This window comes from Strix uralensis, chromosome 11 (genome assembly GCF_047716275.1).
Source record: "Strix uralensis isolate ZFMK-TIS-50842 chromosome 11, bStrUra1, whole genome shotgun sequence".
Classification (NCBI taxonomy): domain Eukaryota; kingdom Metazoa; phylum Chordata; class Aves; order Strigiformes; family Strigidae; genus Strix; species Strix uralensis.
Genome location: NC_133982.1, coordinates 22,067,696 through 22,082,159, shown reverse-complemented (window position 1 = coordinate 22,082,159; position 14,464 = coordinate 22,067,696). Strand labels below are relative to the sequence as shown.

Below are 14,464 nucleotides of genomic sequence, written 5' to 3'. Positions count from 1 at the left end.
CCATAAACATTCTGATACCAATACTTCTTCCACTGCACGTCTTTCATTTCCGCTAACCCAATTTAACCTCTCATCTTCCTTTCAGTCAGCAGCTGTACAAAGCATTTTTTTTTGTACTGACATCAGCAAGTGACTGAGCTGCTAGTGCTAGATTTAAAATGCCTTCTAAAAACACAACTTTTTGTATTGAATTTGGAACTGAGTTTGATACAACTTGTACTGTTAGTTTAATATAGTATCACCTTTCATGGAGCCATATCTTGTTGGGTTCCTGCTGGGACCCGAGAGCTGAAATAGCACAAGGTTTAATGCATGGCACTTCATTTTGCCCAGTCTGGCTCAGGCCAAGAGAAGCATTTCAAATTATTTAGATAACCACACAGATTAAATACCCAGCAAGATAGCTTGCTAAGTCATTCATCATTTGCCATTCCTGGACTGTGCTTGTGTCTAGCAATGTTTTTACTAGAAGAGCCGTTCAGATGAATGGAATGCACATCTCCGCTGGGCTTCCCCTGCCTTAGCAGCAGTCTAAACTTCTCAACCTGCCTTCAGCGCTCTCTTCCTGAGATGTGTGAAAACTATTTGGCTAGATCCCCTCCGCTATCTTCTTCTCCCCTATCTTCTCCCCTCACCTGCTTCTCTTGCCTTTTCTTTGTGAGCCCCTGTAAGTCTACCCAATTCTGGTGTACTAAAACATTACCCTCTCCTTATTTCAATCCCTCAAAAAGCTCACAAAGTGTCCTCTTATTACTCCTTTACTCTTCACCTCAAGAATCAAGTAACTGAAATAATTCACAGTGTGGTGCAATTCAATTCCAGACATAGTATCGCCATCATTAAATTATATCTTATCTTTAAGGTTATTGGAGCCTAAGTAATCTAACATTGACTCCCCTTTCACAGCTATGTATCACTTACCTCTTTTTTTAACTGCCCATTTCTATGGTAGATCTTTTTGCCTTTAAAGCCTGCAGCCTGGAAGTAATTTTTAACCCTGTAGTTTCTTTTGAAGCCTGTATTAATCCTACTGTAAAGCTGTCATACTACCATTTTACGAATCTCTCCAAGTTACCACCCATACTGTCCCACCGGGACATGGAGATTCTCATAAAGGCTTTCATCATATCCCAGCAGGACAATTATAATTCATTGCTCACTGGTTTTACTATTACCTCTTATAAACATTTCAAGCTCAAGTAGTATTCTGTCACTGTACTCTTCAACTGAACTAAGACGTCTTATTCCAGCACAGAGGCTAGTCCAATGGCCCTTGAAGAAGCAGTTCAAGGTGTCTCACTTTAAGATCCATCCTAATTACACTTTGAAGAAAGTGCACAGCACGCTCTTTCCGCTGTTTACTGCTTCATTTCTTGCTGTAGTTCTCAGAAACTTAAGCAGACATAGGAGCTTTTGAGATCCTAAAATCTCCCATCACTGAGGGACCCAGCGTCCTCCTAAATCAGGTGAAATTAGCAGTCAAGTACCCAATGGGTCTCCCCATCTTTCTGTTTTAAGTGACAAGCAGGTAAGTACAGCCAGTATCAAGTGCAAATAGGAAAATTTCTCTGACAGTGCGTCTGTAGTTACTAGTGTTACTAGGAGTTAAAACCATTCCCTATCTGACACCCCATGAACCACTGCAATTTTGTCAGCTTATTTTGTATTTTTAAACTAACTGTTCAATTTTTAGAATTTTATTAGGCAATTACACTAGAAATTACCAGCATAACATGTGCTTTCATTTCACAGCACTCAATCAATCACTACCACAGAACAAACACCCTCTGGACAGTAGAAGAAACAAATTAGCAAAAACACAAAACATCCAGAATTATGAATGCTTTGACAGCGTTAGCAATGGATCTTCCTTATATGACTAGCAGGTCTGAATGATACAGTTGGAGGTGTTACAAATCACAGACTAACATATATTTTAACACATTTTCCAGAAGATGTGTGAACGCAGTCCAGGGCAACCTGCTCTAGCTGATCCTGGTTGAGCAGGGGAGTTGGACTAGATGATCTCAAGATGTCCCTTCCACCCTAAGCAATTCTGTAAGATGAAATGCTGATAGAAATTATCCTCTCTCCCCTGTAATTCTTATGGCTCAATTTTTAAAAATACGTAAATGCATTCTTTCATAGGCAAGAGTCACTCCACTAAATAGTAGATGCGCATTTTAGCATGCTGTCTGGTTTTGCTGGAGATAAACTGATTTTCCCAGCCTTACTGAAAACTCATCTATCAATAGATTCAATGGAGCCATTGTCAGCAGTAGGATCAATGTAAAAGGACTTATGGCAAAAGCTGATGGCTTAATCTTGAGACCAAAGAGCACTAAGAGACTCCTGCGTATACAGAAACAAGAAAAAAAATGGTAAGTCTAATAAAATACCACTGAATTTATTATCACTGCTGCAATGCCAGCAAGGACCCTTCTCCTGCTTCAGTACAGTGGAGTAGGGGATTCATCCCGTGTTGTGTGTAGTGGTGCAGGGTGAAAGCATCAGCCACCAGCCACCACTTCCCCACAGAGGCAAGAACTGTGAGCATGCAGGTTTCTGCTAAGCTCCTGTTTCCCTATGACTGCCAGCACCTCTGTGTTGGAAGAAAAACCATTAGAGGGTCACTGCAGACCATTCATCCCAAGGAGTAAGGAGGAAATGGGGACAGTACTGAAATTCCTGGAGATCACTGAGTAAACTTTGCAAAAAACATAAATGATGAGGATAGAGCCATTATAAAACATGACCAAAATCATGTAGTAAGCCAGACTTACTTGAGTTAAACGCTTTTTAAAGACAGAGTCACATACTACGTTAAACATTCAGGACCAAGGAAAACAGTACAGAGGCCACCCCTTCAGAATGGGACCTGTAATCTAAATTACACCACCACGAAAAGAAATTAAGACTATGGCACAGCAGACTGTAGTTACATTAACCTACCTGTGCTAGTTTGGCCTGGGTTAATGTCTGCAATAGACACATAGTAAATGTATAAGGTCACAATCAAACATCAGGTGCTTACAAGGCTTCATATTTCTTTTCTTAAAATATAAAACCATATGTGTATATAAGAGTGTACATACACACATGCACTTTTAATAACTTTCACACTTTTTTAAAATTACTTATCCCCAGCCTTTGCATTTTCCTACAAAGAGAAATATTGAATATTGGTTTCTTTACATGATGAAATTCTATTTTTTTGAAAATTAGTTTCTTCTGGATAAGGAGTGCAAAGCTAGGCTCTGCTTTACAGCAGAGCAGAATTTGGAGAGTGATATTTCTCTTAGGGCTCCTTTCTTTTCAGACCTTATTTAGGCCTCTCTTCTTTTCCTACAGCGTTTCTCTAGAGTGCCAAACCTTACAAGCTGTCACCAAAAAGAAAATATAAAAACCACTCAGTCATTATTCGTGAACTTCTCAAGGGCAACTGGAAGTGTGAATGTGATTGTCCTTATAGCTGCTCTCAGGTAACTGTTTCCTACAACTTTTTGCAACTTTTATGGTGAGATAGGATATGAAATATCTTTCTAAATGTAACAATTTACTTTAGAAAAGTTTTAATTTTTACAGAGGTTTCATCAACTCTGTTACAAATATGTTGCAATGAAACGTACAGGTGACAAAACAGTTGCATTGACCATTTTGAGCACCTCTGTTTAAGATGCATTTTCATTAGCGTTTTGCAGCTGACCTACATAAAAGAATTGTTTTACTTGGAAATGCCCTTGTCAGTTTATCCTTGCATTAGGTATAATCTATTTAAAAGAGGTTCTCTTCTCTTTGTTTGAACTGACCATCATGAAAGTTTTTGATCACTTAAACAAATGAAAAAAAAAATCCGTAACACGAACTTGACTGAGGCATCATACACACTGGTATTTCAATTTTTCTGTCACAACTGTAACAAAAATTTTCAGCTTACCAGCTCAATATGAAAAAGGTATGAATGGAAAATATTCATATAAAACTTCAGGGTGATTCACAAGGAAGACATTTATTTTCACTGTAAAAAATGAAAGGACTTCAGGTAGCTGTGCTTTCTTATATCAAATTACATTGCAGCCCAGAGAAGAAGGAATAATTTTCTCCATAAATGGCTAAGTAGGCATTGTTAGATAAGTTTGCAGCTCAATATACTCATTCCCTGTCTCATGTTCAACGCCAGGAGTCACCATTTCAAAAGCACCTTTTCTACGGAGAGCTCCATGAGGAATTAGTTGTGCTCAGATATTTTATGTTCTACAAGTTTTGTAGTGACCCAGGAATTGGGAGCTGGCTGAAATTAGAAAAATGGGCACGTTACAATGGTACTAAGAGAGCAAGAACAGCTTGAAGACACTCATTCTGAAAGCCTCAAATGCAACGCCGTGCTGCAATGACAGCCAAAATCAGTAAAAGTTGACTCAATCTTTCCACACACAAAAAAATCTGACTCTCGTGATACAACACATCAGACAGATTCTCCCCAGTTCTCCCTGGAGCTCTACAGAGCACAGACCTGGCAGTGCAGGCCATTCAGGGAGGTTGTATCTTTCAACTGCCTGCACTGTGTGTATAAAAGTTGTATCTGTATTAACGTAACATCCCATAACCAAACAAACATAGACATCTCTTTGTGTACGTAACTTCAACAAAACCTCTTGATAAAAGCACAGGCCTCCACTCTTCATTACCTAAGACACTACAAGGCAGATTGCAAGTACCACGCGCAAGCAAAGCCACCACAAGGTTCAGCCCATCCGCAGTGAAACAGAACTGAATTCCTTGCATAGCAAACAATGTCACAGGCTGCCAGCACACCTGGAGGTAGGTGTCAGGTTCAACATCAAAGCTGTCTACACTACCAGAAGAAAGGCCTCAGTGATTCTCACGTGAGTCCCTTCAGTGTCCTACATGCAAGAATCAAATCTTACAGATTAGAACAACGCAGCTATTTCATTTGTGCTGTAATTATACCAAAATATGGGCTCCTCAACTTGTGATTAAATCTGTGCATCTCCACCGCTACAACTAAAATCAAACTGAAACAAAGCAAAGTCCAAATAATACCTTACTGCACATCTAAAGGTCAGTGCCCTTAGCAGTCAATCAAGAAGGCATGGAAATACAGAAAGGGCTGCCAAATAGTTGAATGAAAACGTTGGATTTGGGTTTGTTTGACTGAAATCAAAATTAAATTTGGAACAAAATGTAAATGTTCAGCTTCATGTACAAAAGTTGGAGCCCTCACATCTCACGAGAGACCTAAGTCCATATGTAACGAATCATTTATGGATCTTGATTAAGCTTTAAGCATATATCTGAAGAAACATTTTAAAACCTGCTATGTGATATTTTGAGATGCACAAAGCATAGAGCAAGCAACATAGGACCGGTTAGACTGTGTATTTGCAAGCAGCAGAACAATGGATAAAAGCCTTCACACACACAAGATCCTAAAAATGCTTTTTGGCATCACAGACTGATTTTAGTACTGAACTCTGATCCAGAGATCTATTGATTATATTGCTAAATATTATAAACCATCTTAAATCACAGTTATTCTGCAGAGGCTAACTTCTCCACCATTAAGCTGCAGCTTCAATTTTAAAAATTAAAAAAACTCCTCATGCATTTATCTCAACTTCTTTTATAGAAAAGACAATCCAGGACACTGATATGAATTTTTGTTTTAAAACTCAAAGACATCAAGGGTAACAACATGTATTAAAATTATTTTAAAGACAGTAAAATGTCACTCTGTGACTGAATATATTTATCTTCACCCTGAAGTAATTTTTCAGGGAGAAAATGGTGTGCAAGAATCCTTATTCCAGGCCTTCAAACTTAGCCATCCTTTAGTTTGCTGCTATAATACTGTACATACATTCATGTTACAGGGCTGCAGAAACTACATGTCTATGTCAACAGATGTGTTTCTTGGAAGACAGCTACAGAAATCAAGTTTATTCAAATGTTTGCCAGCTACCATATGCTGCAATACTACTTTAAATGCAACATAAGGCTTTGGGAACATACTTTTACTGCTATCTACACTTTGTTATTTACTTTCCATTTAGACTAAATACCAGAGACGGGGCACACTAAGGGGTGCAGTGTCCTCTTTGTGAAAACATTCTACCCGTTGTAATATTTAGAAAGAAAAAAATATACACAGCACTACACTACTCTCGACCACTTCAGCGGCTGCACTTTCATAGAGAGGCTCTGGGAAAGATATTTTTACATATGGCATTAATTCTGGGAACTTTTAATAATGGCCAAATATAATTAAAAATTATGCAAAAATTCCTGCCATGAAGAGAGCAGTACAGAAACTACTCTGTTTGAAGAAAAAGCAATCATTTGCTCATATTCTGAGTCCAGAAAAAAACAAAACACACGTGGTACGTTTTTAATATTTGAACTACATTAGGCCCAATTCTGCTCCTATGTGAAGCGAGTGGCAAAACTCCAAAATGCAGCAGGATTGAGCCCCTGATGTTGTCACAAGCATTCAAATAAACAAACAGGGCTGTAACACATTCTAAGCTTCCACTGTGTTCCTCTAAATGGATCCAGACAGAAAGAGAAAAGCACATTTCATTGCATTTTTGCAATAGAAGGATAACAACAATGTACAATTTTATATTATACAGAATTCACTCACTTAAAAGTATAATCATACAAATGTCCAAACAGAAATAGATTCAAAGAGTCAAGAAAGCTTTTATGCACAAGTTTGGAGGACAGAATTCTACCAAATCTGATAGGGATGTCTGATCTCTCAGAGCTTCTAACATCATTCTTTCCTCTGGAGTTTCATAAAGTGCATGACAGGGGGATGTTTTCACATGACCCAAACGTGGGCATCTCACATAGCCAGCTAAATCCCCTAGGCTCTTTTACGGACAATAAAAAGAGCTGTCGATGTTCTGAATCATCCTCGGGGGAACATAAGCTAAATCTCTGCTCTCAATCTCTTCAATGACAATAAAAGGAACTGCAGAATCTGTAACTCACTCAAGTTATTCAGCATTAAAAGTCAAATGGCATAAAGATGGCATCCAGTTTTTAACCAGTAGAAGAAATTTTGTTTTGCTTGCATCTTCATTTTCTGTTACCTGTGATTTCTTTCCATTAGCAACATGATTCAACGATACACTAAAAGCTGAGTGCACCTCTCAGATCTTAACTGACTCTGAAAGCTTGGGCCAAAATCCAGCAAGGCTCTTAAGCACTTGCGTAATTTTAGGCATATTGACATCTCAGGTTTGAATTTAAATGCATGTCAAAGCCCATCACTGGACTGCAGCCAGAGAACTCAGCACCTTCCAGAAGGAATCCTTGAAGTTCAAATTTTAACTGAGCCAATATCCATGAAATATTTTCCTTTCTGGACTATGTATTTTAAATGTGTCTTAAATTGCTGTAGGAAGCATTTCCAACTCCGCTACACTTTCGCTATTTAGCTTATGTCAAGTTCACCTTTTTGACGAACATTATCCCACAGAAAAGCCAGGTCGGTTGTACTTATGATACACCTGCATATACTTGACAGTATGCCCAGGAGGCTTCCCCTGTTCTGGAAAGGTGCCAAACCTCACACACAACAGCTTAGGAGCTAATGATACATCTGCATCAATTCTGACGATGCTACGGTTATCAATCCAGCTCTGACAAAGCATACCTCACCAGTGATACAGTGACATGGTACACATTCCCAGAACATGAAGAGGGACTCCACTGATAATAATTAATCTAAAAATTCCTTTTGCTCATGTTTATACGGGTTTAAACCATCATTAACACTTCTAAGACACACAAAAAGCAATTTGTGTGCCAGAACTGTCCAAGGTCAGCTGCTACCCTCTCAAAGAATGACTAAATAAATACACAAATGTACTCATGCCACAGATTTGATGGAGCTTGCTCCACTGTGAAAGCAGCAGGTCTTTCATCAGATATAGCCCTTTCATTGTGCATGTATTTGAAGCTATTGACCTACACAGAAGTCTTGCAGATCTTCATTAACAATCATATGGTCAGCATTTACTGAGGTAATACCAATCAGGCTAATTTCTATTACAAATATGGAACAAATGTATGGAAAAACGACTTAAAACAGTAGACACAATCACAGAATCACAGAATGGTTTGGGTTGGAAAGGACCTTACAGATCATCTAGTTACAAGCCCACTGCCATGGGCAGGGACACCTTCCACTAGACCAGGTTGCTCAAAGCCCCGTCCAACCTGGCCTGGACACTCCCAGGGAGGGGGCAGCCACAGCTTCTCTGGGCAACCTGTGCCAGTGTCTCGCCACCCTCACAGGAAAGAATTTCTTCCTTATGTCTAATCTAAATCTACCCTCATTTAGTTTAAAACTGTTACCCCACATCATATCCCTACACCCCCTGATAAAGAGTCCCTCCCCATCTTTCCTGTAGCCCCCTTTAAGTACTGGAAGGCCACTAGAAGGTCTCCCTGGAGCCTTCTCTTCTCCAGGCTGAACAACCCCAACTCTCTCAGCCTGTCCTCACAGGGGAGGTTCTCTAGCCCCCGATCATCTTTGTGGCCTCCTCTGGACCTGCTCAAGCAGGTCCATGTCCTTCTTATGTTGGCAGTCCCAGAGCTGGACAGAGCACTGCAGGGGTGGGGGGGGCTCACAAGGGCAGAGTAGAGAGGGAGAATCCCCTCCCTCGACCTGCTGGCCACACTTCTCTTGATGCAGCCCAGGATACCAGGGCTGTGAGTGCACATTGCTGGCTCACAGTCAGTTTTCCATCCACTAATACTCCCAAGTCCTTCTCCTCAGGGCTGCTCTCAATCCACTCATCACCCAGCCTGTATTTGTGCTTGGGATTGCCCTGACCCATGGGCAGGACCTTGCACTTGGCCTTGTTGAACTTCATGAGGATTGCACAGACCCACCTCTCCAGCCGGTCCAGGTCCCTCTGGATGGCCCATCCCTTCCCTCCAGCGTGTCGACCCCACCACACAGCTTGGTGTCGTTGGCAAACTTGCTGAGGGTGCACTCGATCCCACTGTCCGTGTCGCTAACAAAGATGTTAAACAGCACCAGTCCTAACACCGACCCCTGAGGACGCCACTCGTCACCGCTCTCCACTCAGACATCGAGCCATTGACCACAACTCTTTGAGCGCGACCAGCCAGCCAATTCCTTCTCCACTGAGTGGTCCATCCATCAAATCCATGTCTCTCCAGTTTAGAGACAAGGATGTTGTGTGGGACAGTGTCAACTACACAACTTGCCTCTGGATTTAAGAAACTGGCTTTAACTTTCCTACAACCACCTGCAATATTTTAATTGTTTTCCCCTATCAGTTTATTGGAATAACCCCCATGAATTTGGTTGCCTCAACACTGTTTTATTCCAGACAGTTCTAAGCTACGACATATGCAGCATAGGCTGGAATATTCTTTGGTGTGTGACATACATGCCACATGTCTATGACTGTTACTATTAGTTGATGCTTGTAGAGAAAAGCACTGCGTGATATGCAGCAGTAAATTACTTACATCACTGTTAGCTTGTGGCATGGCACAACCTAGAAGTCAAACCACAGCCAAACAGATGGAGAATGTGCATGCCACAAACTGTATCACTTCACATTACATTTATATCCAGAAATGGTGTTTTCAAAACAATCTGCCTCCCCCAGAAATGAAATAGTTTAAGAGACCATTTCTCTTGAGTGATTTCCTTTTTCCCCCTGCTTCCACGCATAGAGATGCTTCGGTTTTGTTTTGTTTCGCCCCCTGGCCATCCTCCCCCCCTTTTTTCTTCTTTCTAGTAAAGACACAGTTTTACTCTACAAGGCATGAATCTTGTCAATTTACTGGATAACATCCATCCACATACGTATCAGAAGCCCACCAGGGAGTGTCACAAATTCACATAACCTTCCAAAGCTAGATTCAAAATATGGACCTCTTACTTAGCTGACAGATGTGTAAAATCATATGCAGCCAGACAACTCCCTGATGACCACACAGGTGCATGTGCTGAACAATGCAAGTTATTCTGACTAAGACCAACATTAGCTTATACTTGAAAAGTTATCTTCAGAAAAAGTTTTTCTGATGGCATAATGTGATTCTGGGACCAAAAACCACCACACCCTTCTTAGAGGAGGGGAACATATTAGCTCAGCTAGGTAGAGAGGCTGCAGGAAATCTCTGTGAAAGAAGCCAAATTTCAGAGGCTTTCTAGGAAGATATGACTATCATTTGGCCTCAATATTGCACAGTAAGCATTAGCCAGAAATACTACAGCTCATTAATGTCTATTTTCTCTCTTATTGACAAGTATAGAATGAAACACATGTTCTAAGTAAAAACTGCCTATGGACAAGGCATATAAACTACAGATTTCCACCCCAATTGTGCTCAGTAATATGCATGGGATTTCATGACAGCATCATTTGGCTCAAACGGCTCTGTGTCACCAGTTTCTCACTCCACCCGACACAAGGCAGGAGCCCTGAGGGACAGGACTGAAGCTGTTAGCAGGCTTCACCCTTGAAACTTGCCCTAATGAGGTGGAGTCAAACTGGTCCCAGATCAGGCAACATAAAAGCACCTCCTCACCGGACTGAAGACTCAAAACCTTCATGCATGGAGAACAAGCAGTCATTGCTTGAAATTCAAAGCCTTTGCAGTAAAATTCAGTACCTTCTTTACCTATAAAGCCTTTATTCTCTTCTAACTTAGGATTTTTAACCTAGTTTTCCATTTCTCTTAGTCTTCTCCAGCAGTGAGATCCCAAGATGCAGAACAGAGCTACTTTCCAATCTTCAGAAAAATTTCACCATCAGTTTGAACTACTTTTGCAATGTCTGAGTGGACAACTGGCAAGACTTCACACAGTCCCAACACAGTCCCTGCTGAAGGAGTGCAGGAAATACCTGCTTCATCCTACCATCTGCTCTAGCACAGAATGAAAAGCTTTGGTCCCCTAGATTTGTTGCTCGGCATCACCCACCTATGTTGTCCCTATAAAAAAGACAACCATTACTCCAGGTACAGCACTGACAGTGGTAATCATCTGACACGCTGACAGAAATTTCATGTGCTAACCACATCCTCTACATGCAAGCCCAAAATCAGGTTATTAACGTCTATTCTGTCCCAGATTCATAGATATGTACCTATTGTATGAGTAGCATGTATGAATTGCCAACTAAACAGATCAATTGATAGCTCTAACAAATGAAAATGTTTTAGTTTTAATATTACAAAAGTCAACAGAAGGATTATACCTAGACATTGTTCACCGTATCTCTCTCAAAGGAACCATTAAGTTGGTTTAATAACCCTGAAAAAAAATCCATATACCAGATAAGACAGTTGGTATAGCTGTGTCTTCATCTGGAAACAGCTGTGATTATCACTATGGGTACACAAATAAAAAGCTAAAATTGGTAACAATAAATCTGTACAAAATGAAAAGGAGAATTGAATCAACTCTGCCAAAACAAAACATGCCAAGTACAGAGGCAAGATGCTGCTTATCACTGATAAGCAAATGTATCAGAGATACAAAGAGCTTTTCTGATGACTTAGAAACTGAAGTTTAAGTAAAAACACTTATCAGTACTTCTTATTTGCCACCTCTTCCATTGGAGTGTTTTCATGGCAAAAGTAAACAAAAGGCCTTAATCAGTTGCATCTGTGTTTCATCCTGGCTTCTACCTTTATGAAGCTCACATACTGCTAAAAATGCTACTTAAAATTTATATCGGCCTCGAGACGATCAAAACCAAATCTAGTTAATTCAAGTGGAAATTAGAATAGGTAATGGCTCGACAACCCTACTGTTAGAGCAAATAAATGGGGATCTTTGCCCCAGGAAAAGAAAATGACACTTGGTAAACCTTCTGTGAACTGAAGAACTAAAATTAAAATCATACCAATCAACATTTGTGATATACAAAATCACAAAAGAAGATAAGATTGAATATTGTTTTTTAAATCAATGCTGAAGTTTACTTTCTCATTAAAAATGCCATTTAGGAAAGTTGTTACCATTTAGTTCCATAACTAGTATCTCCACAATTTTCTTAGACAGGAGTTCTCCTTTCAGTAAAGTTTCCTTACGTTGCATTCTAAAAGAACGTTAATTCCATTTTACCTTATTCATAGACAGCAATAAAATATTACTATTTAAATATTTTATTTCATATTACTATTTAAGTATTTTTAAGTTACTATAAAACAAGTTGGAACACCAATTTTTTTTCCACTCTTTTAGGGCACATACCTCTTTCACACTGAGGTCCAGTAAAGCCATATGTGCAAGCACATCGGTTCGGAGCCACGCATCTCCCTCCATTTAGACATCCATTTTCACAGACAGCTGTATCGGAGGGAAGGCAAAAGTAATCTTTATTGACCTATTTCCAGAAAGACATGAAGGTATGTACTTGACCAGCTCAGGTAAACTGGTAAAAATGGTAAATGTAACAGGACAGGATACTTTATTTTCCAGAATCTACTTATGATCTTTTCTTATTTCCTGGCCTCATTAGTATCATGAATTCATTTTTTCAAGGGGGCATAATATAAACACAGCAACAACCACAGCTTTTCTGACCTCTCAGAGCCTTTCTCTTTGGGATGGCTAGACAATTCCATAACTTCAAAATAACATCTCTTTCAAAATTTCAACAAAGAAACATTGACATAGTAAGGGATTGCAGACAGAGGGTGCAGAAGAAAATTTCATCTCTAAATCCTCAAAATTTTTCCCTATTCAGAAGCAAATTTAAAAATGTATTAGTTTCTCTACCATAGTAGAAAAACAATCCAGTATTAAAAGGCTGTTTGCTGATGTTAAATAATTAATGCTGTCAACTAGGATAGCTAAATGTAATCAACATTTAGACTAAATTAATCCAAGATATTCTTCCCCTGTATGATGCTGTCACTAGGTTCAGAACCCAGTTTTCCTCATAATAAACTCCAAAAGCAGTTGCTCTCAAAAATAATCAGAAAAAATAATTCACATGAAAAAGGGGCTTTTAAATACAATTTGATGCTCATTCAGTAATGTTATTCTTTGTTCCGTTTCACATTCACTTCAGTAGAAAGAAGGTTTCCATTTATCCTCTTTTATCCACTTGATAATTCACAGAGAAGGCAGAAATACAATTCTTAATCCTTTCACCATGTGATCCTCTTCCAGATTATTAGGGTAAATTCCTGGTCCCACTGAAGTTCATGTGAAGTGTGCCATTGATTTTGACAGAGCACAAAAGGTTTTCATTAAATGAGCTAAACACATTTTCTCTGTCAGACCCATAGTTCACTAGATAGCAACATGACAGCCTTGGTTAAAAGCAGCGTCTACATCCTTATTTGAGTTTCTTCACAGCATTTCAGCCAAGAAGAGCAAGAGACCACCAGAGTCACTTTGGGAGAGATTTCAAGCAGCGGATCCAGGATGCTGTTGGCTCAGGAGATCAAAAATATGTCGATCAACTCTAATAAGACAACATCAAAATGAGCAAAATTCCTAAAGCATAGCCAAGCCTGAAGCAAACCCCTGAAATTAAAAAAAGGTTTTGTATTGAAAGCTTGATTTTGTCTATAAGATGAAAACTGAATCCCACATAAATTCCAAATCTATGGCCTATTGCTCTAGTGAGTGGAAAGCCCTGGAGGTCAATGGGAATTATGGTAGTGTGAGAACTACAGGATCAAGTTATATCCAATTATTATGAATTCACATGATGTTTATTTTAATAGTCCTGATCAGAAAGAATTCACTCAGCATTCATTACGAAGTCATGTGTTTTCCTGTAAAATTCCACTGTACCTGATCAAAACCAAGCTCAACATCAGTTTAGAGCTAAAGTGTGCCCAATCAACACATCTATGTTAATAAAAGTGCACTTACGCTGTCCACAGTGTGTTCCTGTATATCCCTTCTGGCAGAGGCAATGGTCATCACTGCAGCTACCTCCATTCATGCACCGGATGTTACAGTGTTGTACTTGAAAGGAAAAAAGATTTTCCTCAGTTAAATCAAACCAGTCAGAAACACTTAACTGTCTGCTAAGGGATTTTTTTTTTTTTTAGGGATTGATTCTATGAACTAGAAACCAGTATTAGAAAACAAGGATGCATATTTTAGGACAGATACTTAAAATGGCAGCACAGAAAACAATATTGATTTACAGTTCCTAAGGAATATAGGACATGGTGCAAGAATTTGATACCACTCTTATTTGCCTGAAGTCAAAGATATCTCATGTGAGCATAAATCCACAGAATTGTCTCCTAGTTTGCAATGATGAGAAAAGGCCATCAATAAGGGAAAAGTACTAACCTTCTGGTAGATACCACCAAGAAGAAAGAGAGACTTAACATCTGATCAAAGGGAGAGGGAAGTATTAAATGGAAGCATACAAAGAAGCTCCTGAAGACAGCCCAGTTCTGCCAA

General features: G+C 39.5%; 1 protein-coding gene across 1 annotated transcript in view; it reads right to left on the bottom strand.

The window, feature by feature from the left end:
• Nucleotides 1-14,464, bottom strand: part of FBN1 (fibrillin 1) — a 160,569-nt gene that overhangs the window by 122,777 nt on the left and 23,328 nt on the right. Inside the window, exons 5-6 of the mRNA XM_074880361.1 lie at nucleotides 13,919-14,014; nucleotides 12,281-12,376 (exon numbers count right to left, since the gene is read on the bottom strand). Coding sequence (XP_074736462.1) covers nucleotides 12,281-12,376; nucleotides 13,919-14,014 — 192 coding nt within the window. The remainder of the gene's footprint in view (nucleotides 1-12,280; nucleotides 12,377-13,918; nucleotides 14,015-14,464) is intronic.